This window comes from Pararge aegeria, chromosome 5 (assembly GCF_905163445.1).
Source record: "Pararge aegeria chromosome 5, ilParAegt1.1, whole genome shotgun sequence".
Taxonomy (NCBI): Eukaryota; Metazoa; Arthropoda; class Insecta; order Lepidoptera; family Nymphalidae; genus Pararge; species Pararge aegeria.
In genome coordinates this window covers 8,954,066-8,981,448 of record NC_053184.1, presented here as the reverse complement: position 1 = coordinate 8,981,448, position 27,383 = coordinate 8,954,066, and the positions used below count along the sequence as shown (strand labels likewise).

Sequence of the window (27,383 nt, the reverse complement as noted above, 5' to 3'; positions counted from 1 at the left end):
CCAACCTTCCCAAACGAGAGCCACGAACGGTGCACGGTGTCCCACTCTCTAAACAGATGACAAATCATTATAACACTTACATTTTGGGCGTAATAAATCTTTCTTAATATAGTTTCTCTAGCATTTTAAAAAATATATATATATTGTATGTAGCCATTTTGGCTAAAGTTTGTTCGTCAGCCGGTCAGCCTAAAGAAAGCCTTTAAAAATGGTTAACTATAGAGGTATTAAAAATAACGACTTCTGGTAACTTTTTTATGATACTCAGTCCGGTTCAACATAAATCCAAAGAGAACTTACGTCTCGGTTTTCGTCGATGTTTTTCATTTCAAGCGATATTTTTTGTATCTGTTATTTTATTTTGACACTAGCTGCCACTATTGTGCAGCACAGACCTGAAAAATAAGCTGTGTCGTGATACGGGAATCAATTTATTGATATTTTTTTGAAAATATGTTTAGGTCGTTTAGTAAAACTTAAATTATATTTGCGCTAGGCAAATATTGATATAACTGACGCTATGAATCCGGTACTTCATTCTGATTTGAATTGCAAACTACGTACGAGTAAACAATGCTGAGCCAAACCCTGGAAATCTATAGCTGGAAGAGAAAGTGTCTCAAATAATAAATAACGGGTCGATATGAATATGTCTGTCTCAGATTTATCCGTGGGATGTCGATTCTCGGATTATTTTATAATATGTGGCCTAGACTTCGATTCTGGACTAGAAGCTGATAGGCTTAGTGGTGATTATAAAATGTTCTTTGTTGTAAATCAATTTGTAGTTGACATGGAATTACAAGTGTTAATATTTCATTTTAGGTGATAACTTACATGTATCTCCACTCGATCGTTCATATAAAGGGAAGGTTTTAGCTCATTATCCAGACAATGTGCATAGCAATCCATTTGATGAACATGCAGTTTTATTAGTGAGTTATTGTACCAAATATTTATTAATGATTACTTAAATTTTAATAAGTCTATTGATCATATTTTTATCAATATTGGCCCACAGCTTTGCCTTCCTGCTGGTCTGCAATTTAGAACTCAAAAGCATACACTTGAGCCAAAGTTTCACAGTTTTGTAGTTACTAGAGAAAATGCATCTAGATATTATGGATACAGTCTTATATTCTATGAAGAAGTTAGAAACAGAAACATTTGCAGTGCGATGCATACATTGCAGGTAAACAGTTTGTTGTATTAATTTATTTCATCTTATTATTTTGTTATAATAATGCATGCCTGAGAGTGCTCCATAATGTACAAAAGGTGTGTGGGGTCCACCAATCCACACTGGCCCAGCGTGATGGGCCTTAAACCCTTCTCATTGAAGGAGGACACCTTTGTCCTCTAGTGATGATATGATGAACTATAAAACATTTATGAAATTACTCAAATTTTGTGAAAAATTGTAATTGTAAATTTATTAACAAGCTGTTATAAGCTTTGTTTTATAAAAATTAAAAATGTTCATAACTTGATAGACTCTCCAAATTATGAGAAATGTATGAAACATCTCTGTGCCAAAACTTTGGCCATTAAAATGATTGCAGTATTGGTTCAAGGATTTTCTTTAGTTATATATTATATTTAATTGCAGGCAATGTATATCACTGAACTGTCCAGTGGACAAACCCCGCCTGGCCATCGAAAGGGATCAGGAAAGGAGAGCTCCCGTTCACTGCCCAGATCTTTCAAATTGGCTCCACACACAGGCGCAGCCCTAACATATTACGATATAACCAAAGATAAACTCTATGTAGCCAAAAGTATAGCACTTATATGCCAATACCCTTATGTTAGGGTAGCACAATTATTCTTAGAAAATTTATTTAGGTATGTATTTATAATGATCTCATGATGTAATCTTCCATATTTTCCCTCAAAGAAAGGGTATTGTTTGAAGACCTCGTTATATTTGACATGTCTGATTAACTGGTCTAAATACAAGAATAGGCAACTTAAATAAGATGGATGGATGCACTTTCCCTGCATTTCTGCATACAAATATAATCCTGACCGTCAGTATTATTGACTATTGTTAAAAATAGAGATACACTGGGGAAGATATAAATTTATCTATCTATCTACATTTGAATTTAAAGAGCAAAGTAGACTATGTTTATTTTAAACTGATAACCTTTGACACTTCTATCTACTACTAAAACAAAGGAAACTAAAGCATAAAGATATGTTTACACTATATATATTATCTCTACTACTGAAACATAAAGGCAACTAAAGCATAAAGATATGTATTTACAATAAATTATAAAATTATAGTCAGGGTTTTCTGTAGCATAATTTCAAATTTAATTATTCTAGTAGAGTACATGCCAAAGAGTTAAATTAAAAATGACTTAAAGAGCAAGTCTTGTTGAAAATATTTAGTCCATAAATACAGGGCATACTTTTAAGACATTCTCATTTAATACTAGTTGCTGAAGGCCAGTTTATTCGTAATGAAATAAAGTATCTGCATTTATTATAATTTACTTGGGAACAAAGCAATTAATGTGCATATTTGTGTTTATTTCTAGGTCATTACCCAGGCAACCAGGTCCAGGCCTCAGCCCAGAGTCCTATGTCTATAATCTTTTATATGAAGTACCAGTGCCATTGCCCGGCCAAGCTTTACGTCTTTATGTACCCCCATCTGAACCACATCTTGACCCTATCCCAGTTGTAAGTTGTAATTTTAAAATATTACAGTAGTAATCATTATTGTAAATATTTTACATAATGTTATTATGTAGTTTGTTATATTGATCAGAACACACAAGTCTGTGTAATAAGGTACAAACAAGCTGAGGGTGTAATGATCAATATACACATGTTTCATACATAATTTTTCAACACACTTTCTAAAACAGACCTTACTTTCAAAAAGATACATTGTCACAAATTTTTGAAGCTGGTATAAAAATATATATACAAGTACAAATTTTGCAGTGATACATAAATAAAACTCTATTTATATGAAACAAAACATGTGGATCTTGCATAAGAGTCTTAAAACAATGTAATAAGATCCAAGTTACGAGCAAGTGTGATAAAGAAGATTGTATATTATGTAATGAATAATTTTAATATGTAATGATAAAGATATAAATATTTTTCAGGTGATAAGAATGCCAAATGCTCCTGAGGAGTTACCTCTTTTAGATTATCCTCTACGTATGATGTTTTCTACTTTAGGTGTTGACTGTGTAGTCCAATTGTTTACATGTGTACTATTAGAACATCAGGTTCTACTGCGATCTAGTGGTATGTAATCTCAATTATCTATTGTTATTCTAATGTATCTAATAATAATTTATCATGAACTTAAGTAAAAGTCTTGTTATATTTGATTGAAAAAATGTTTCAAAGAAGTGAAATTTTATAGGCTTAGCCATAGTCTAGTCATTTGGACTAGACTGGAATGGGAATTCTATTGTTTAAGTTACTTTAGTAAACATAAGCTATGTTTATCTCATGTCCGAACCTCTGTCCAGTTTTAATTAAATTAATATATTATTAGTTAACAAATAATTTATTAGTTAATTTAATAAATTATTTTATTTTCAGATTTTAATAAACTAATGTTAGTTGCTGAATGCATAGTATCCCTTTTGCTTCCATTCTCGTGGGCGCACGTGTATGTACCGATATTGCCAGCGCCCCTCTATCACTTCTTGGATGCACCTGTGCCGTTTGTTATGGGTAATGTACTTATTTTTAAATTATACGAAAATTTTATTTTAGGTATCCTACCTAAAAACCTATTAAAATGACTTATATGTGTATGTGTGTGCGTGTGATCGCGTGTTTGAATTAATGCTCTACAGTGGACCCCCGGTAATCTAGACCCCGTCTAATCCGGCGCCCCCTAACATCCGACATGTCAGGTATCACCATATAAATCGTAGTAAACTTACACACTATCGAATAGGTAGGTAGAAAATCTCAAGCTTAGCACTCGGAAAATACGAGAGTAACGGACATTAGTTGCGTGTTGATTTAAGACAAATTTTATTACAAAGTATAAACACATACACACAGGCGGATAGTAGTTATGAAAATATGGAGAGCATAAAAAAGAAAATATTAATAAGCTTCATCAAAGTATTACTAGATATTATAATACGTAATTTTCTTGCATCGCTATGGAAAAAGTGGCTTGTCATATACTATTTAATTTATTGTCCATTTAAAAATTCTTTGATCAATAAAGATTAAAAAAAAATTAATTTAAGTATTAACTACATCATTTACTTTACAGGTCTTCACGCAGATAGCGCAGCGATAACCATCGGAGGCAATGGTCCACGGAACATTGCTTTAGGTTCAGAAGCGGCGCTGTGTTTGGTCGACATCGATAAACCTGACATACAACTTCCCGAAGAGCTGCCAATACTCCCGCATAGAACCCCGTTCATCGAGGAACTCAATCACGTCTTAGATAAGCATCAGGTAATTTACGTCTCAGTTATATCTTCGGATAGCGGAAAATCCTAGGTTTCGATTTCAAATTCTCGGAGACGGACTTCGAGCCCCGTCACGTATCTCTAACTTTTCGGGAGTTATGTGCATTTTTAATTCAAGCGATTAAATATCGCTTGGTTTAACGTTGAAAGAAAACATCTTTAGAAAACCTGCCTGTATTAGAAGAAGAAGTCTACTGATTCGCACTTGGCCATCATGGTAAAGATAATCCTAAACCCTTCTCATTCTGAGACCGAGATTTGTCAGATAGGTAATACATAGCCCCCCTATTTACTTCCTTTTACTAACAAGGAAGCGGTGATAGCCGAGTGGTTAGGAGTTTGAATTTACTTTTGGGGGCCCAAGTTCGAAACTTATGTGCGTTTTAAGTAATTAAAATATCACTTGCTTCAACGATGAGGCACAACATCGTGAGGAAACCTGCATGCCTGAGAGGCAGTGGCGTGCACTAGGTTTCTTACCAGGGTATGCATACAGCAGGAAAATTGCATAAATGGCAAAAATCCTCCTCCTACAAGAGTTATATACCAATTTTAGGGTAAGCAGTGCTTTTGTGCATGTATGAAGTGCACGCCACTGCTGAGAGGTTTAGATAATGTTCTCTAAGGTGTGTGAAGGCCACCAATCCGCACTGGGTCAGCGTGGTGGGGTGGTCACATTGTGGTACGAGACCCGTGCCCTGTAGTGGGCTTGTAATGAGTATTATGATGATGACTAACAACTTTAAGGTAAAAATGCGCGCTACGAGATATTTGTCGTAATATTTCTGATAAAAATAGGACTAGAACATTGTATTCATAAATATCTTGTGGCACGCATGCTGTTTGGAGACTACTCTTTTTATACAAAGATAGTACCATAACAAATGTAAGCTTAATAAAGTATTTCAAATGAAACGATTCCAAATGTTTCATAGATTTGGAATTGTTACATTGGAAACACTTTGACGAACATTGTCTAATCTATTGTTATCAATAATGAGTAAATATGTATAAATTAATGTATAATATATAATGAGTAAATATAACATGAGTCTTTATCTCAGTAACAATATGGAGCGTTGTAAACTGCGAAAAAAAATGCTGAATATCTTTAGGGTTTTGATAATAAACTTTTGGCCTTCCATAGATCCAAAGACCCGAAACTGAACCAACAAAACTTAGTGCGGCAATGAATGGATCATCGTACAAACATAACATGGGTGATGGAATGAGCAGCAGTTGTACTTTACCCTCAGGTTAGTTATTGGTCAATAAGTAAAAATAAACTTGTAGTGCAGTTTACTAGGCTGCTTAAAATTAGTTATTCATTTAAGGGTAATTGTATATCATTTTATAAAAAATTACCACATGAAATCTTTGAGATGTCTCTCAATAAGTTCAACGTTTATAAAAAACTCAAGCTTATAGAGAAATCCAATTATAATAATAAGGATTGCGAGGATGATAAAAAAGCTTGGGTATGAATTGCTCTAACTTTATAGCTCAACATTAACTCGACTGTGAGATGGTGATAACAAAAAAAAACTTGGCTAAGTTTGTTGTGGGCTCTTCTTAGACCAGGGCGCGTTTGGAACCCTCCTAGCTTTAGTTATAAGTTAACGAATGCAGTTATCACCATCACTAACATTAGTGTAACATGTTAAATGTATGAACGGTTCATAAGTGCCTGTGATAAGGTCTACATAAATAAAACATTTCCGATTTTTTTTTAATTTGAATTTTGGTCTCTGTCTGGTAGAAAGCTCAAAGAATAGCATCGTGGGTGATTACCACCCTAGCGATAAAAAGTAATGCTTTCCTTTCTCCGATAAAATTATTTTACAAAGATAAGCACTGTGTTTTTTAAGAACTGTATACAATTACAAATAATTCGTACCAATCTTCAGGTTTAAATAGTATAATATTTTTATATACTTCAGAATCTAAATGTTCCAGTTATGAATTTGACAGCATTGTCGGAATGTGTATCTTTATATAAGTATAAAATCAGTCATGACCCTCGTTATAGGTGGCTGATGAGAAAGATGAAGACCTGGCTAGTGGCTATATAGGCTTAATGTCTCCATATCACTTTTTTGTTTAATATAATTAGAAACTAGTAATTTTGCGATTTGACATTGACAATTTAAAACACACTGAAGAGGTATAATAGTTTTTTTTCTTAATATTTTTTAATATTTACTTTTATATAACTAGCTACGGTCTTTGCGGTTCCGTTCTCTAAAACTAAGCGTGCGTTCCCATAGGTGGTCTACGTCGTAAACATTCATTCCACGATGTGTTAGAGTGGGATGAAAGTCGTCCGTTGAACGCATCCCCGCCCGGCTCACCGCGCCGTGCTCCGCGCCGCCTTGACGCCCTGCAACGCATTGTCGACATCGTTAAACGCACAGGTAAGTTCTAATTTCAGTAACCACCTTTTTCATATAATTATTTATTTGGGTTCACAAACAACAACACAGTATCACATTACACAATGGCATACATAGTACAAATAATAACTCACTGCGGCGTCAACTGCGTAAACCACATATTACAAGAAATATTAGTTAATGGGGCTTATTCAAAACCTACAAAAATACAAACAAAAAAAAATATATAAGAAGGAAATCTGTAATTATTTATCAATATGTTGTGATCGCAAAACTTTGTCTGTAACAGTTATTGATTATCACCCGGAATATATACATAACCACTTACTATTATCTTTTTTCAGACCACAAACCAACAACAATCACTTTCTTCTATCTTTATTCATACCATAAACCACAATTTTGGAAGCTTGTGATAGAGCTCGTCCGGGAAGTACTGCGGCTATCCTTATTTCTGCTGTCAAGCAGCGGTGTTGCAATGCTGTGTTTTTGTTTGAAGGGCGTGGTTACCACTGTAATGAAAGGCACATTTGGCATTCCTTGTTCCTTGCATGCCCTACGGACTGTTGATCTGTTTATAGGTGATAGTTTGGCAGCAGTACCAGCAGACAGGACCATCGGGTGCCATCTTGTTGGTCCGTCAAATATTACTATGAAAGGGTTTAAGAAAGACAAACACACCAATACTTTTTTTACCACTTACTTTTTTTATACAGACCAAAAATAACACAAACCAAAAATTAGCATTTTCGTCTGCCTTTATTCATACTATATGCAAAACAAACATACAATATACATTTGCCACAAGTATAAATGGGATACTGTCAAATATACAATAATTTGTTTTTACATGACCTTGGATTGTAAGCTTCAGTGGGGTACCCATATAGATACACTAGCAGGTAAACTAAGCTCGGCTGCCTACGCCGTCAGGAAAATTAGACAGATTACTGACGTAGAAACAGCAAGACTTGTTTACTTCGCGTAATTTCATAGTGTGATGTCTTACGGGATCTCATTATGGGGCAAGGCTGCTGATATTGAAACTATATTCATATTGCAGAAAAGAGCTGTACGGTCAATATATAAACTTAAATCACGTGAATCCCTCCATGAAAAATTTAAAGAAATAGGTATACTTACGGTAGCCTCACAATACATTTATAACAATATAGTATTTGTAAGACAACATATTAGTCTTTATAAACAAAAAGTGGATATAAACAGTCGACTTATAAGAAATGGTCATAAATTAGTGACATCTGCATATCGTCTGCGAAAGCTGCAGAAGTCATTTGTGGGATTGAGTATACGCTTTTATAATATTATGATTCCTAAGGTAATTTTGGACCTACCAATGCATAAGTTTAAAGAATGTGTTAAAACACATTTATTACAGCGAGGTTATTATACAATTGATGAGTTTCTTAATGACAAGGTTGCTTGGAAGCATCCGGCTCCGCTTTCATCTCTCAAAAGATAGAAAAATGAATGTTAAAATATAAAATGTAAATTTTTTATGTTGGAAAAGAGCAACTGCTGAGTTTCTTGCCGGCTTCTTCTCGGTAGAATCTGCCTTCCGAACCGGTGGTAGAGTCACTACACACGGACAGACTTGACGTTTCAAAAGTGCTTGTATTAGGCCTACTTGAAATAAATGAATTTTGAATTTTGAATTTTTTTGAATTTTAAAATTCAAAACTCGGCTTAAAAATGGTACCGATTCTGCACATAAATGTAAACTAAGTTAAATTGAGCACATTTTCAAATTTCTCCGAAGGTTTAGACATGTCAGTTTAAATCTTAAATACTATATGATGAGGCTATACGGCCCTTCAATATTCGCCTTTTCAAAATATAGGGTGTGCGTAAAAGCTCAAATGTCGCTTTTTTTAGTTTATATGCTGGTATAATATGTGATGCTGGCATAATCCAATCACCACCTATCTATGGTTTAATTTTTACCACTATTATTGGTCCACACAGTATTGAGATATATTACATATACATACTAATATATTAATAATTACATTTTATAAAATAATAATTTATGTCAAACATTCTCTGTTATTTACAGGCGTGAATATAGACGACGTAGATTCTGATACAGTCATGCCAACAGCAAAAAAGAAAGTTCTTAACGATGAGGAACAGTATAATGAAGACATACGCTTCAACATTGCCATTAGAGAAACATTCCTCAACAGATTTGTTCACATGTTCTTGATGTATGAGAACTTCGTTATTATGCCGGATCAGGTAAAACTGATTTTTTTATGTTGTTTATGTTAAATGTAAATCAATAGAGGTGTGCCCATTTTTCGTTGAGAATAATAAGTATTCGTCATATATTTTGTTATTCCTATTAATTAACGCTCGATGACTTGTTTCGTTTAGTAAAAAATCCAATTAAATATTGAACATTTTACTATGCAATAATAAAGCAAATGATAATAATTTGGTCCATGCAAAAACACCTTTATATGTGTGCAAGTGCTACCTGACTACTTTCACATTCATAATCAAACCATTGCCGGCCCACTACAGGACAGGGTTCCTCTCAGAATGATGGGGTTTAGGCCATAGTCCACCACGCTGGCCAAGTGTGGATTGATATACTTCACACGCCTTTGAGAACATTTGGCATGCAGGTTTCCTCGTGATGATATTTAAAATATCTTAAATTAAAAACGCATATAACTCCAAAAATTTAGAGGCGTATTCTGGGGGCCGAAGCTCTTACCATTAGGCTATCGTCGCTTGCACATTCTCTCTAGCAAAAATATTAGATCAGCAGTATTAGAGCATTTGGTTATATCTCTGTATAGCTTTATTTATTGTCCGCAAGGATCGTGACTCGTGGTTATCCTCGCGCGAATCAATGGTAAATTTCGACAAAGCGTCCTTTTTATCGGACCAGCCGCAAAGACACAGACCGTTTCTGTCGCGCTTCCTCGAGACACAGATGTTCGCAACGCTCGTAGACAACAAGATCATGGCCAACTGGGGCGAGTATGACGCTAATCTACAGGTTTTCGAACATAGGATAAGAGCTGTGAGGTGAGTACTTTAAAATAATGAATGTCATTTGTACTTTTGAGTTTGTTGGGGTGATGACGCGATGGTAACATTTTTTAATACCCTTTTTAATTTTATTAAAGTTTTACAACTGAGCGTCTATTAAGTCAATATTGCCAATCGAGAGGCTGCAATAATAATAAAGGAGAAATTTAGTTTTAAAGTGATATTGTGAAGATATTCAGAATAATGATTAAGATTCGATTAAGTTTTATTTTAGGTTAATCTGTGTTTATGGGGGTAGCAATTCAGGGTTAGGTTTTCTATCTATAAGGTGGCAGAGCGCCTTAGTAGATGCACTTCGAGCCTTTAGGATATTTTATGTGCTCTGACCATCGATATAACTCTCCCTAACCTTTAAGCCTAAAAAGCCAATCCTTTTTCTAAAAATTCCTAGATACATTCGCTTACTAGTACAACTGTCGAATTTACATTTCTATAGAATGCAACCTCACTACAGGCGCAGTAAATATATTAAAGCAGTATGGTATAGTAAACTACGAACAAACTTAGTTTCTATACTGCTTTAATATATTTCCTGTGCTACTGAGTAAGGTCGTCAATTATGCCCATCATAATGAATATTATCATGGTATAGGGCCAACTGTAACATGATGTTTTGTAAGACCTCTACAGCCTTTGATTTCCTACTCAGTTTAATAACCTTTTATGGAATTCCGGCCTCTATTTTCCAAAGAATTAAAAGTAATTCCTTTGAACTTCTGGTATCCTGGTAGTAAAGTTATAAAAGGAATGATGCACGAGCGAATAATTGTCTACTCAATGAAAATTAACCTCTTGTTTGAATACTAACTGAACTAACATTAACTAATACCTATTTATTAACATGATCCGTAACTAATAAAATTTTCCATAAGTAAGGCAAAATATATCCATTAAACTTTCTATAGAAGCAGCTACACTGAACTGAACTAAACAGCTTTTTACCTGGAAGTTAATGGAGTTGAGTTTAAATACTAAAAAAAACTATTATCGAAATTGATCAAATGTCAAAAAATCTTACAGGGCTCTTAAGTTTTTTATTACTTTGTATGTAAGAAAAGCAAAAAGGAAAGCAGAAATTATTTAATTCTATTATAATTTTATTCCCTCTCCCTATTGTATTATAACGAATAAATTTTAAAAGGTATATGCAGGCTCATTTATGAATTACTTTATATAAAGTGTGAAAGTATTAATTGTTTCCATATTTAACCGATTCAAGGTTTACCTTTGGAACACGTTGAAGTACTCTTTTCTTTTTACTTACTTACTCTGAATTTATGCTGTCCCAAGAAAACCTGTTAAAAAAATCTCTTCAACAACTGGTAAAAAAGGGCACTTTTTAATAATTATTTTCGTGGTGTGGATTCATCATGGACCTAACGTAGCTGCGGGTAACAACTAGTATAGTTACTGTTCCTCAAATATTACACATTGAAAATGCCTTGTCGCCTGCTCTAATTAAAAAAAAACTAATGAACTCGATTAGTCTTCTAGTGACTTCACGGGTTGTTAGTACGTGTGACTTGTGAGGAACGAGGGGGTGTTGTTTCAGGGGCCGTCTAGGCGAGGGGGGGCTGGCGACGCGCGTATACAGCGTGTGGGCAGGAGGTGCAGCGGGCATGGGCGTTGCGGGGGGCTCGTGGACCTGTGAGGTAGAGGTTGGCGCGCCGGGAGAAAGGCTTCCCCATAGAGCGGCGTACTACCGTGCCTTTCCCGCGCGCCTCGACGCGGCCGCGCTCGCCCCTCCCCCGCCCTCAGACCGCAGGTGCGATACGCCTGCCCGCTTGCACACTCAATAACATACACGTATACTGTATAGTACCCTATCATAGTCAAACCTCGAAAATCGACTATTATTCAGAGAGATGATTAAGAGAAAAACAAAGTTATTGAATATAAGAGACATTTACCCCGAATATTGAAACGTTATTTAAAATTTAACAGACATATTATTGCGTAGGTTGTGTACGTAACACAACCTACGTCAAAACGTTTGCAAACGTCAAAATGGCGTTTCAATATTTAATCGTAAAATCACATTGAATAATTCAGACCTGTTGTGTAATTTATCCATGAATAAGATATAAAGAGAGGGTTATAATATTACTTATTAGATTAATTATGTGTTGCCTATAAAATAATTTTAAGAAGTATAATATATTTTAAAAGTATAAAAATATATTTTCGTTTGTAAATATTTTTTCTCTAATATTATAAATTCGATTTAGAAAATAAATATTATAATCATTAACTTTATTCATGATCAATAATCCGAATTTTATGATCAGACTGTTAAATTTTATTTAACGACCAGTTTTAAAGTTAATAAGCCTGAGTTATATATGAAGTTCTGTTGCAACAGTCTCGACCTTAATGATACATTAAAGAATGAATATATTCGATGTTCGTTGCTTAAAAGTTGTTATAGAACGTTTATATAGGTAAAACGTTCATAAAATATTGAAACCCCCAATGAACGGGTTAAACTTAAAATGTTAGTAATCGCCTTGACATTTAAATTTATCAATATTTTTTATTTTCATAAAAAATAATTAACATTTATTTACATTTACGTAGCTATCAAAATAATAAACAATCCTCTTTCTAGTACTCATAGTTCCAATTCTAACTTTTAAAACTCTAAATAGTTATCACTCGCATGTAATGCACACCGATATAACAAATAGTTTAGCATATTGATAAAAGTGTTAGCATTAAATATAAATTATTCTTCGTAAAAGATAGTATGCCGTACGATCTATATATTAAAGGCCATATATATATAAAAATTAAAAGTACGCTGATGAATCGAAGTCGTTTTCGATTACAATATAACGACAGAGTAAAATTCACCTAATTCCTTTTGTTTCCAATTGTAATTTCCTTCTAAAGTAGCGAAACATTTGCAAAAAAAAAATTATAATCGCATAATATGCGACTTTAAAACCAGAAGCATTAGGTCCATAATACTTTGGCGTTAAAGTGTGTTGATACTTGAAAACGAATACGATTGCGAGCGTAGTTTTTGACTGCTGATTTTGTATGACATTGAAATCGTCAATCGCGATAAAGATTTTGCTATCCACAAATTGCATTTAGAAGTGTGTTAAGATTTTAATGCCATAGCAAATGAAAACCCGGCTAATGGTTTTAACGAAGGAATAAATATTGTCAATACAGGTTTTATTTATTATCTGATATGATATAGAATTATCTGGGGGCTTACTACCACCTCTTGAAGCAGTGCTGTTTTAATATTGATGACGCTTTTGTTCCAAAAATATAATCTTTATTTAGGGACGACAAAGTATGTCTTATTAAACTGTAATTTTAAAATAGTACTGCTATAAGTGATGTAAGGAAGCCCCCTGAACTATGTATAGTTACATTTTGGTCTCGTTATAATACTCGAATTTATGAGCATTTATATATTGTTAACTCGGTAATGAGGATAGAAAATTATTTTGAACGTGAATGTCATGTATTTTGAAAAGTCCAGTGCTTGCTTATTGTGGTTAGCATGCGAATGTGCTTGTGAAATCCTAAATGTGTTTAGTGTTTTTTTTTAGTATGTATTTGTATATGTATGGGTGCTCAATAGCGTAAGTCTTGATTTAAAGACCAGTCACATTATACTTTTATATGAGTATAAACTGGGGATTACAAAAACAAAATGGCACTCACTCATTGGTGCTAAACGTTAAAAGAGCACCAGTTGGGCGCACTTGATAACTTTGTATTATTGACGTGAAAGTGTGATTGAACTGAATACAAGTTGTCCCTATCAGTTGGCATTCTCGTACAGTGGTTCTAAACGAGGTTTTGCCGTATTCGCTTAAATGTCAAAAATACTATGTTTATTTGTAGTATGAGTACTTTATGGAATTAGTGTAAAATATTTATATATAGTCTATTTTTTCTTACTTGAGATAAAATTTAAACAATCTTATTGTCATTTTTTAGTGTAAAGTTTATTATCAAATTGTTAAGTCCTTATCGCACTTGTTTTTTTATATTTTAAAAAGTTATGAAAATATTGTTTACATTATAAGACTAGTACGAAAAATATACTTAAGACCATATTATACACCACAAAACTAATATATCAATGCTAACATCCACACTTTTTTAATAAAATATGACCTCGTTGATAATACCAAGAACAACTTTTTAATGCTTTAGGCATTGGTATCTTCTTGGCCAACGCGTTTAGGCACCATTTACACTTCCCATCACGTTAAATTGTGTTCAAGCGCGATTCTAGTTTTTTTTTTCGTTAGTGTATGTCATTGACGTGAAAACTTATGTTTGAGCACCCATATATAACGTATTATATTTGTTGATCAAATTACATTTTTACATATTTTACTATATGATCCATCCTCTAAAGACCTTTTGAGAAAGGCAAGTTTGCCATTCCAAATCAATATACCTCTTTCAACAAATACTACCTACAAATAGATGTTACTATTTAAAACAATTTATTAAAACTAATATACGTTACTTGACATTTTAATAATTTCTCTAAATTGAGTATTAGCAATAAGTTTAGATGGCGTTGGAGAACCTCCTTTCCTAATGACCTTGTTTAGTTTGCACAAAGTTAGGATCAAAAAAGCTATTTACCGTCGAATTTAAAATAATTAACATTTTCAATGTATAGAGAGATATTTTTCTTGTACAATGTTTTTCATTTTAGTACATATTACCTAATACTCGAATGTAAAGATTTGATATTATTTTGATTAATTTTTTATCATTAAATAGGTTAATGAACCATATTATTCAGTTGAGTTAATTATATTTAGGCTTATAGATTATAATAGCGACATATTGAATCTCTATTTACTCGTATTTGGCGGGCTTAAATGTTCGCATTTTAATTGAAAATCTGTGTTATTTAATTTTGCTAAAAGCATTGATGTTACTGATATTTATTAATACTTGTTCATATGTGACTTGAATGGTAAAACTATTCAAGATGTTCTAATTTTTAATAACTTACCTGATAAAATAAATTATTTATTTAAATATTTTTTTTTTTTAATTAATTTTTGCTTAATATTTTACATGTTTATGTGTACATAAGTTTAATGTTTAATTAACATAAAAGCTCACTAAATCCAGTTTCAAAATAAACAAAGTTTAAATCAGCATGGGATTTACCCCAAAGAACACCAGGGAAAATAATCTTTGTTTATTTTCCCTGGTAAATTCCCGAAAGCCGTCAGATCACGGCGTAATTTTGGATAGAGATGACTTACATCTTGGAGACATCATAAAGTACTAGCCCAGAAAAAACCGAAACCTATACACCATAATATTTACATAAACAACACTAGTAAATACAGACACAGTCACTCCAATTTATTGTAGGTACCCTTATTAAATAGGGTGCTATACTTATTATTGTTTAACATATTTTTATTTTATTTTATTTTTCTAAAAGTTAAGCTCGGCTTTCTGTTTCTAAACCACACAATACGCAACTCTAATATGAATCCAGTGGGTCGATTGCCGTACACTGACAGTGTCACTATCGCAATTGGAACTGGCGTACCATAAATTCACCCAATAACAACGTATGCTTTATTTGTACGCGAATCTTTAGTTTTCCAATCGACCTTTTGATTAACACATATTAAAACTGCATATCATCGCTTAGCTAAAAATAGCGTGCAAGCGAAATTATCAAACTTTTCAGGGCACACCTAAGCCACACACTATTCCTCAGAAAATCTCCGAATCGAAAGACAGTCAAACCTATTACAAGTCATTATTAAATTATAGGAAAGCTTTTCATTTTATGTCGAAAGCTGTTCATTTTATGTCCTAATAACTCAGCAAATTTGACTTGCTCGAGATTACGCTAAGTAACGATATTTATTAGCTTGCTCCGCGAATACGTACAAAATACTAAATAGTAAACTTAAAATCACTTGTGATACATTACATCCAACGTCACAAGAAATTATTGATTACTCGGTTTGCGTGTGTTTTTTATGTTACAATAAATATTGTATAGATATACAAATATCTTTTAATTACTTATAATAAACTCAAAAGCTTATTTTACTACGCTGTTCAACATACCAGAGCATTAGTTTGGTTTTGCTCACGAAATTATAATATTGTTAAGAAAATTAGACTTAAGAAAAACAGCAACGAGATTCAGAAAGGTATGAAATCTTTATTTAACTGTTACTGAATAAATGTTATGGATAAATATATGGTTACTCTGAAATTATATTGCCACTAAAACTACTAAATCAGAACTACCTAGGAATAAGTGTCATGGTTTTCACGTTCTTGTGAAGTTTGGTGTCTTTTCAACATAATGCTTCTTCCATAAGTTGTGATATTTTTGTGCATGGTTGTTATAGATATAAACCTAATTGTCTATGTGTTTTGCTGTTCTGCATGAATTTTATTAATATTATTAATAATATTATGTTCGTTCGAATGCTCAACATAACCACATTATTATTGACCAATGGACATAGTTATATTATTTTTTGATATTAATTATATTATTAAGTATAACTAAGTTGTGTATATATATTTTATGCAGCTTTGTTAACAGCACGTGAAAATATTTGTTATATGTAACATAGATTTTTCCATATACACACATAATAATAAGCATAATATTATTTAAAGAAGTAAGACAACTGTTATAGTATAATGTAATACTATATCCATCAAAACATTATTAAAATAAAGACTTTGAATTCTATACATGTGTCTTTTCAATATATACGCCAAATTAAGTTTATTATAGGAAGGAATTTAAATTTCATTATGTATTCATAAAAATCAATTTAAAGAAATAAAAATTACTTTGAGACTTCTCGAAAAAAATATAATAGTTGTTAGTTGTGTAATGTAAAAGTAAATTGCTTCACGCTTTCTAACCTTTCGTATTGTTTATAAATTAACTAAAATTGCCTGACAAATACTTTTATGTTACAGAACTAATAGCTTGAAGCGTATAAAGAACGCGAAGTGGCAAGTGAAAGATTGTCCGCCGGAATTGTTGCTTGGCGATATCGGTAGACGACTGTCGACCGAAGTAACTCCAGCGGCGATAGCTCAGAACAACAGAACCTTCGTTGAGAAACTGCTAAAGGTATGCCGTATGAGTTACCATTGTTGTGTTATGAATGATTTACCGTTGAAAGTTCTATATCGCTTGTGTTCATAGTATTAAAATACTGCGGAAATTTTACAGGAGGATAAATAACTTTTAAAAAAACTTATTTGCTAAATTTTAATCACACTAGTTTTTGGCCACCATTTTGGTCTCCCTTAAGTAATGCACTATCTTTAAAATTCGGTTAGTATGTCGTAACACCACATAAGCAGTATTGTTTAATTTTGTTTATTGTTGCGGATCAGAATGAACCTATCGATCAACACCTCCTCAAATTACGCTGGATTTTATTCCATTTCATAACTTAGTTTTTGATTTAATTAAGTAAATAAATATTAAATATACTACGACAATACACACATCGCTATCTAGCCCCAGAGTAAGCGTTATAGCTTGTGTTATGGGTACTAATATGACTGATAAATATTATTATGAATAATATATGTAAATACTTATTAATAACATTAATGTTCATAACACAAACATTTTCCAATTTTAGGAATCTAACCCATAGCCTTTGACTCAGAAAGGAGGGTCGCTGCCCAATCAGAAATGAAATCAATCGTCAATTAGTTGAGAAACTTCGTCCTGCCCATGATCTATACCAGATACTCGTGAAATGAAATTGTATTATAATATACTACGTGGATAGTTTCTAAATCTTTACTGAAAAAAAAACCTAAACCTATATGGTAGTATCACCGATAAAAAAATGTGTTCACCAATCAAATCAATTAAGTTTGAAAGTTGGTTTAAAGTAGTGAATGCCTTAATTGGTTCATAAGGCTTTTTACTTTCTTGTTTCTCTTTCTCATTTGTTTTTATGTATACAGGAATGCAAAAGCAAAACAAAGAGAATGCTTCTAGAGAAGATGGGTACAGAGGAGACCGATTTAGGTTTAGGATGTGAAGTATCTATAACTGGAGTGGAAGAAAGCACTATGATAGCGTCATTATGCGATCTACTAGAACGCCTGTGGTCACATGGCCTTCAGCATAAGATGGGAAAATCTGCTCTCTGGATGCACCTCACGAATTATCAAGAATTGGAACAGTGCAGCAATTCTACGAAGCCTATCGACCCAAACTATCTTACACCTGGTAAGTCAAAGGTTCACGCAATTTAGGATAAGGGTCTGTTTATTGCAAGGCAAATTGCAAGTCGATCCGTGATGAACAATGCACCTCTTCGAGAGCGAGTCCTACTCACACTTAGCGGGTTTTTTTATACACAAATTACTTTTTTATTGCCCGTCAATTACTACTTCATATTTCAATATATAACTAATGATGCTACTACTAGGATAGTACATGAATAAATCACACAATTTTTCTTTTTAACTATGCAGCACTGGCTTGGTGCGTTTTACGTAAACGTTTGGATTGTAAGTATTAAATGTTACATTTATGGAGTAAAGTGTTAAAAGTGTAGACACGTTTTTGGGTCAATGTAAACGTTTTTTTTATTATTTAAAAAACCTCAATAGCATAAGCGACGGTTGAAGGGGTGAGCTAAAATCCGTAAGTGCAAATCTCACCCATTTATTTAATTTTCGTACTCAAATAACAAACTTGTTGTTAGCACTTAGTTGTAGATTAAACAGGAGAAATGATTCATGTTAAACATGTTCTGCTTTTTATAAATTTGTCAGATTTATCATCGGTGGGTGCTGAGGTGGAAAGCCAGCAAACTACAAGCACAAATAGATCCCGAGATAGCTCTAGAGGTGGATCCCGGGACAGTTCTCGCGACCGTCTCAGCAATTCCGGGACTTTAGAGCGTAAGTCTTCGCAGCCCCCAAATCCGCTGCGGCCTTTGCCAGAAAATCTTACTTTTGATATGAGGTAAGTCTATTAATTTGTGTGTTATACTCCCCTGAACCTGCAGCACTTATTACAAAATTCTGACAAGTGTGGTGTCGTGGCTTCCTCGTTCCTTCCTTTCCTCCGCTTGGTGATCCGCGTTGATGTTTACAGCTATAATATATAGTAGTGCCAGTTGCTGCATCAATCCCTACCTAGTTAAAAGGGCCGATTCCAAAAGGAGCTTTTCAGCTAATCACGTCAGGATCCTAATCAGATCAACACCATTTTTTTTATTGAGATAATCTTAGAGTTACTACCTTTTAAATAAAAAAAAAGGATTATCTATCCAAATCGCATAAAATTATTGTCCCTTTTTGATAAAGTATCCAATCCCCGATAACTAAGAAATTCTGTAAAACTGTACGTATAGTTTTTTCAAGATTGGTTGTGACATGCGATCTGTAGAGAAGTTCCAACAAACTTATGATGCACTTTTTGCCAAACCTGTTGGTCAATTAACATAAAACTTTAACGCACGCTTCGTCTGCTGTACTGTGTATAACATCTGTTCATTTTTTAGGAATGTACAAGCAATGACTGACATAAAAACAGAAATTGGTTACGCCCGTGCGTGGGTAAGATTGTCGTTAGAAAAAAAGTTACTGTCGAAACATCTTCGAGAATTATTATCGGATACAACTTTACTCCGGTCACAATATAAAAGGACTGCTTTTTTGCGATGCGAAGAAGAAAGGGAACAATTTCTTTATCACCTATTGACCTTGAACGCTGTTGACTATCATTGCTTTACCAACACATACCCGACTACAAGTGAGTAACAAATATATTTATTTTGCACATTAACAAAAATGTAAATTTCTGGGAACATATTATAGGAGTATAATATGATAAAACAGGAATTTTGATTACTGTTCATTCATTTGTTGCATCATTTGGTGCAAGCGAATATTTATTTGGTAAATATATATTAATGTCTTTTATGAGATTCCTATGCTTCTTTTTAAATTCTTACTGACGTACGGGAATCAGATTATCGAAAGATGTCCTGATACTTGTTTATGTATAAATTATGAAGAGTTTTTGTTTAAACACTTTCTGCATATGCTCCAGAAAGAACCTACTTTCAAAATTTTATGGTTATACGGTTTATTGTTATAAAGCCTATAAACATAAAAAAAAATCATTATGACATTATGTCCTCTTCACCTAACCTTCTTCAGCTCTTAGTATATAAGACGGATTGAAGGTTCCTTCGAGAAGCATTAACCTGTTAACATTAATCGTTATGATCAATATTGCATTCACAACCTTGACTTTTTACAGAGTTGCCATATCGTGTATTAATTGTACCGTCTCGGAAAGCTAGTCAAACTACTGCCAATTGCTGGCTCTCAATTTCGGGAGCCAATGGAGAATCAACACCAAAGATACCCATTCCAAGAAACACCAATGAGTTTGTATTTCATGTAAGTTACAACCAATTAGTTATCACCACACTTGTAGGATATTCTGCCATCCTACCACAATGTTTGATAAGAAAGCAATCATCGTTATAAAAAGCGGATATAAATTGGACCTAGGTCAGCTGAAACGTTTGAATCCATTATTTGTTTTATTTTTCTATTAATATTTATTATCTGTTTGTCGGTTTGGAACCTACAATGAATGTAGTTATCGCCATTATCTCACTTCTATAGAAATATTTTTCAAGTAATGTAAGCATCAAAAGTGTCATTCATGTATGTGCCTATTTGAATAAAGAAATGTTTGAGATTGACAATGAGAAAAAAACACGAACAATGACTTAAGGAATTTTTATTTATTATATTGAATTAGCTGAAATAATGTCTTAATCTCAAGTTTTGACTGCTACGTTGGCACGATTTCTTTTAAGTATGTCCAATCATCACAATGACATGAATGAATGCTTAATTATTGTATTGCAGCACAAAAACCTAGGTGTCTTATCTACCTTGCGTATTGGTCATGACAATTCTGGGTTGTCGCCCCGCTGGCTTCTGGACCAAGTTTATGTCCGAAACGAGGTGACTGGACACACATACACGTATGTATACCTTCAATTATTATAAGGTCACATTCATGACTGTCATACACTGTAAAACGGTTCATAATTCATGAGTATTTTGCTAGCGCACTTCTGTGGTGCGAATCCCATACAATTTTCAAATTTATATTATTCAGGGACTTTTATTTTAAATATGCTTCAACAGTGAAAGAAAACATGCTTAGAAATCCCGGACGCCTTAGAGTTCTCCGTAGCCCTTCTCATTCTGAGAAAACAGCCGTGCTCTATAGTAGGCCGGTAATGAGTTTTTTTAATGATGTTGATGAGATAAATTTTAGTTTGACAATATCTAGAAGAATTTATCTAGCTTTAAAAAATATATCAATGTGCTGTATTCTTTCTAGGTTTCCATGCAATAGGTGGCTCGGTACAGGGGTGGATGATGGCTCGACAGAACGAGTTGTAGTAGCGGCACGAACGCGTGACCGTTCCCCGCGCACCCCCGCCCCCGCACAACACGTGCTTTCCCCCACCACGCATCTCTCCACGTCTACTATACAACACATGATAGGTACAAAATTTTTTGAATTAAATTATTGATCTGGATTGATAATTATATGCACTGCTTTTTTGCGCAAACGTAGACACTTTGTGCTACTAACTCGGGACGCTACAACAGGAAACTTGCGTTGGTATACCTAACTTGAGTCTGGTAACGGAAACTGACCACAGTAGTTCTTTGGTTGCTACTTAGTGCTGGAGACTGATAACAGCAGGGCTATTCTGTATCTGTTAACGTAATTGTATCTGCCAAACGAGTTGAAATTAACTTAGGTTTCAGAATGCAAAATGTGGAATTAACAGGTTATTTTAAAATTCCACAGTGGCTTGCTAAATTTTGTGGCAACTGAGAGACAGATTCGGCATGCAGTTGGACATTTATATCGGTGCTTGTGTTGGCGTCCTCACGGCCACTTTGATGTGTATATAAATGAAACTAAGTGGACTGTATATAAAGCTGGTTATAATGAGAATAACAACGTTGGTAACAATTGTCTATAAAATCGTTGATCGCGTCGTCGGTGGTCCGTTTGCGAGTGCCTTTCGTCGCCGCAACCGTGCGATGTCCCCGTCGAACCGCCTGGCGTCCCCTCCCGTGCGTTACAAACGAGGATATCGTTCCCGCACTGCTTGTTTCTCGTTAGTCTCACGATGAACGCTGTGTTCTGTTTGTCATACAAGATCCAAATGTGTATGTTGGTGCATCGACACATATTTGTAACAATGCTTATTTTTACAGGTGATTGCGTAAACGCGATAGTAAAATGGCATTATCAATCAAAGCGGGAAAAGGACGCAAATTCTTTGAGTGTATTACTATGCGGGGAAAATGGCTTGGTGAAATGCTTGGAGCAAGCTTTCTTATGTGGTTTTAAGTCTTCCCGTTTGTTTGGAAAAAATCTCTTTATTTGGGACTATTTTGGTGAGTTTTGTTATAAATAGTAAGTAATGTAGAACATCAGGGATGTTTGCTAAAGCGAGAGTGGACTGCTTCTATGCCTCAATGCGCAAAAGATGTGGCTCAATGGTGCAAAGGTTGTGGAAGCACCAACAGCATTCTGAAGATGATTGCTGGCTGGTTGGACTGCAAGTTTGTGAGTCACTGCTGTGCCATTTCAAATGGATTGGAGCGGCAGTGATTCGCATATTTAAATATTTAAATATTATGTATTAATTTTTGGTTTATTTTATTTTAATTATCTTACAGTTATTTAGAAATAATGTATTTTTATTAACAAAAATATGAGCCTTGATGCCTGAAATAAAAAAATATTATTATTATTAATAGAGCTTTTACATAACTTAGGTTTACATGATATAGGGCGGCACTCTGTAGAACATTTTCTTTGCATGCCCTTCCCCTTCTCTTTTTATTGGCGATTATTATCTACTTTCCATCAGGCCAGGCCATCTGCTTGGTAGCCTAATCGTCAGGACTTCGGCTTCATTTTCAGGGGGCTTAACTTCGAGTAAGAATCCCAGCACGCACCTCTAACTTTTTTAAGTTATGTTCGTTTTAAGCAATTAAAATATAAGCTAAGCTAAGGTAAATGAAAACATCGTGAGGCAACCTACATGCCAGGGAGTTTTAGTGGCGTGCGAATTCCACCAATCCGCATTGGTTGAACTACGGCCTAAAAACCCCTCTTCTCATTGTGGAAGGACATCTGTCCTCTGTAGTGGGTCGGTAATGGATTGATATAATAATAATGATGATTAAAAATGCGAAAATGTGTTTGTTTGTCCTTACTTTACGTCCTAACTAAGCAATTAATAAAGTTGATTTTTGACATATATCCAGGAAAAGAAACGGTTCCCACGGATTTGTACAAAACCGTTATGAAAGCCCACGAAAAACGCGGGAAACAGCTGGTTACCAAAATAAAAAAAAACATTTCACCAATCATTGTAGGGATTTTAAACTTAATGGTCTCGTGCCGTTTGTAACTAGCGACTAAGCCTTCGCTTTATGTCTGTCCATCGGTCCGTCCATGGATGCATTAAGACTATATTAAATTATAAAATATCCACGGATACGTTTATTTATTAACACTTACTATTCGTTACAGCAAGAGTAAAGGATGAGTTCAAAATGAGTCTATGCGACGAATCTTCTAACCAATCGAACAAGAGCTGCGGAGTTGCGTATAACTGCAGACAAGACCAGGAGCACAGGGCCATATGGAGGTGCTATTGCCATCTTATGGATGAGATTAGTTCTGTGGGGCGATCGCTTGGCAAAGACGGAAAGTTTCAACTCTTCATATGTCTTAGTCTTAGGTATGACATTATTTAAGTTCAATTATTCATTTTAATTTATGCAATCAATGGAATAGAAGGAATACACATGAAGTTGTTCGTAAATATACCAACATGAATATATTAAATATTTTAAGAATTCCGCAGGATCTTTCAGTTTCCGCGTAAAGCCATTAACAAGCAATACAGGCTATATTTCTAAATTCCCTGGGAAAGTGACCCTTGTGATTTTCTGATAGTGCAGTGGTTGAGCCGAACAACAAACAAACAGACAGACGCGCTTTAGCATTTATAATATCAGTATGGATGTGATACGCACAAAATTTATTGTGAGGATGAATAACCTGTAAGATCTAATAAATCTTCATTTTAAATACTTACAGTCTGTATATAACACCACTAACTTAACTATACTGTATTACCTATTTTTCAATATATATACACCCAACTAGGTAATAAATTGCAATTGCGTCACCTTTCTGACAACTATCGATGATTTGTCATCGCCGTTAAAAAACTGCAACAAGTGCACAAACTCCAATTTTAGCCATGTGCTATGGGTTCAAAATGTTTATCAGCATCACGAATGCTAATTTTTTTAAATTTAAGCAGATGATGATGATTGATCCAAAACCTAGTATAGAGGTTTTCTGTCAAAAAAATATAACAATAAAATAACAGAAAATAAATATTTGTGTTCTTCCAACAAGACTTTAAGAGGTCAATCTACTTTATTATCACTAACTTGATGTGATCATTATCGTTAAAGCTCATTGGAATAGCTTTAAATGACCCCACACTTTCGTAAAATAGGAGGCCCGAACCCAGCAGTTATCTTTATTCAAATGGGCCACTAGATTTCACTACTACATAAAAAAAGTGTACACAATAGTGAGATGATGGCGATAACTACATTCGATAACCATGCGTTAATTTTGATCTTCCGATGATGTTTAGGTTTGCTTTCAATGTTAAACACACTTATAGTTCGGGATCACTCTACCACTAGATTTACTAAATTGTTTAGAGTCGATAACAAATACAATAACAGTTCGTGAATGTTGATATGTATGTTTGTGTGAATGTTTGTATGTTCAAATTGTTGTTTCTAAATTAGAATAAGGTGTTTAGTTATATATGTTTGTAAAGAATTAGCTTAATTATTATTATAATATAAGTATTTTGTTTATATATTGTTATCAGACCCTACAAATGGTTTTCAGTCAAAACTCCAATCTAAGAAGAAGCCCACAACAAACTTAGCCGGGTGTCTATACTATCTCACTTATGTAATTTTTTTTCCTCAGAGAGCACTGGCTTCATAGAATGCTGGTGCCGATGTCCTTGACACGTGTTACCATCGAAATGTATGAAGAGCAGAGTTTCCTGCGCAAGCGCGGCTTGCTTACCTTCCTCAGACAAATACTCGAACCGTTGGACGAATTCGATATAGTTTTAGAAAATTCTCTTACTCAAGGCATTTAATTCGTTTTAGCAGTCAGATACTTTATATTTTCGTACTTCATATTTCAGGATTTAATTTTTGATCTGCAACTAAATTATTGGATAAATGATATGCCTTTATTAGTCCGATATAAAGATATTAAAATGGATAATTCAATTAATATTTTTGGGCAGATAAATACAGAAATTCTATAACTACGTAGTCCATAAGAGGAATTAAATACTCATAGAATTTTAAATACTTAAGAGATTATTTTCAGTCTTATGAATTTATTATTAACTTTAATTTTTGAGAGTTTTTTATATAGACTTATTAAGTTTTAAGTTTGTGATTGTTATTATTTTTTACTTGCCAGTTGTTCCAAAGAGTGTTAATCAAATAACGCACACATCGTTTCTTAGTTTATTTTTAAATATTTTCGTAAGAGTTTTTTTATAGTTTCTTTCGGAATTAAGGTCCGTTACTATTAAGATAGGTTTCGATATATTTCTAGATTCTGCGCAAAAGTAAGACAGTCTTGAATATAATATGATATTTTTGCTCGCCAAGCGTAGAAGATTGTATATTTACAGCACAGATCAATTATTATGTCAATGAAAATATTAAAACGATTGTCTCAGTTAGGCTAAATCACAAAAGCTCTCTTTTGTCTCTGAGGTACAGAAATCGCATCTATGTTTTATTTTAAGTGGTTCATATTTGCTTAATTAGTGTAATGATAAAATTTATTTTAATGTGAAGCCATAATATTTTTATTCATTGAGAAGCTTAAAGTTAAAATATTTTCTAAATATATTCAATATTAAGTAGGTAATATAGTGTGTAGGCCGGACACAAATACAATATCTATAAAGGTAATATTTTTAGTAGGTACTAGCGATAATACCGGTAAAACTTCAATATTAGAAATTTCTTTTGAAAATTTTAACCTCGGTAATAAATATTTTGAAACGCACGTTACGGGAATTATTGTCGAATAAGTTTTTTCATGTCTTCTGCAAGGTCAGTCCATACTTGGCGTGGTTGTTGTATACAATAACATAAAGATATATATGTATAACTATTATAAACGAAATTTTACAAGTTTTTCAATTTACCGCTGTTTTTTGATAAATTGAAAATTTACATTGCGGAAAGAAAGTTCGTTGGAATGTTGTCAGTAAACATCAAACATGGCGTACAAAACTATTAAACTCATGAAGAAGGAACTACTGCTAATTATGTTGAACACAAATCTCTTACTAAGCTGAATCGACTAGTCTTAAAGTAGTGCTGTCCTTTTCACAATGTTCTGATTGTAAAATGATGGTACTATTTGACACCTGTCAATTTAGTTTAGTATAGAGATTTATGGACAACAGTATTGGGACTATTCAAGTTTGTGTACATCTACCTCGCCGACGTTCTATAAAGTCTTGGACTCCTTTGTTGACATGTCACATGTGTTCAATTCGGGCCAATTCGAGGCTGTTATCTTTAAACACTACGATATGGAATCTCGTACTATATATCAATGATTAGTTAGCAATACTCTCATAACTCAATGTGTTTAAAATTAGAAAACTTGTAATGAATTAAAATGTATGTACTACTGGCAGTGAGTATTTTTTGTCGCTTAACTAACCATACTAATAATAAATTAAACGCATGATAATCCTGTCTACAATGTTAAATGCGTTTAATTTCTGAATAATAAAGGATAAGAAGGTTTTTTGTGTGTACTGCAAACTTCAGTTATTTGACTCTCGCGGTATTGTTAGCTAAGCGACGAAATGAAATTGTCGCTGTCGACTGCGGCTCCCAACGAGTCACACCCAATCGGAATCGTGAACCGTAAGATTTTTTTTTTCTGATCGAGTCACACTGTCTTTTAGGTGAGAACTCAACAGTTTTCCATGAAGTCTCACCTGTTTCTCGTTGATTTTTTTTCCCATTTTGGTTGAAAAATGGAACTCAGCCCGACTGCAGGTCAACAGCAGTTGAAATAAGCAATCAATCAACAGTTTCACAGCAGTTGTATCTACTTTAATTTGCAGGTTAACATGAAATGCAGCCAGTTTGTTCTTGTACACGTTAAGAGCTATTACACATTGAACGCTGCGTTTCGCACGTATTGGTAACGTTTATATTGTATGGA

The 27,383-nt window shown here is 33.8% G+C and overlaps 1 protein-coding gene across 3 annotated transcripts; it reads left to right on the top strand.

Annotated features, from left to right (window-relative positions):
* Window positions 1–393: 393 nt before the first annotated feature.
* On the top strand, window positions 394–25,455 carry LOC120623710 (DENN domain-containing protein 5B). 3 transcript variants are annotated; one of them, XM_039889890.1, is made up of 24 exons: window positions 394–749; window positions 826–935; window positions 1,022–1,192; window positions 1,610–1,845; window positions 2,550–2,694; window positions 3,132–3,276; window positions 3,580–3,714; window positions 4,274–4,464; window positions 5,626–5,734; window positions 6,746–6,892; window positions 8,949–9,130; window positions 9,720–9,931; window positions 11,508–11,720; window positions 16,928–17,084; window positions 17,942–18,209; window positions 18,458–18,493; window positions 18,761–18,953; window positions 19,495–19,745; window positions 20,259–20,401; window positions 20,882–21,000; window positions 21,366–21,532; window positions 22,262–22,444; window positions 23,592–23,802; window positions 25,089–25,455. In XM_039889890.1, the coding sequence occupies exons 1-24, from the start codon at window positions 644–646 to the stop codon at window positions 25,264–25,266; spliced, it is 4,008 nt and encodes a 1,335-aa protein (XP_039745824.1). In that variant the 5' UTR covers window positions 394–643; the 3' UTR covers window positions 25,267–25,455. The 3 variants fall into 3 exon arrangements, with proteins under 3 accessions (XP_039745824.1, XP_039745826.1, XP_039745825.1); XM_039889892.1 differs by lacking the exon at window positions 11,508–11,720; XM_039889891.1 differs by lacking the exon at window positions 18,458–18,493.
* Window positions 25,456–27,383: the final 1,928 nt, after the last annotated feature.

Excerpts from the sequence above, each read along its gene's own strand:
- LOC120623710 (XM_039889890.1), top strand. The coding sequence starts at position 644 with ATGAATATGTCTGTCTCAGATTTATCCGTGGGATGTCGATTCTCGGAT. Across the intron at positions 18,494-18,760 it reads TTTACGTAAACGTTTGGATT|ATTTATCATCGGTGGGTGCT; the intron begins GTAAGTATTAAA and ends TAAATTTGTCAG. Across the intron at positions 18,954-19,494 it reads AATCTTACTTTTGATATGAG|GAATGTACAAGCAATGACTG; the intron begins GTAAGTCTATTA and ends TTCATTTTTTAG.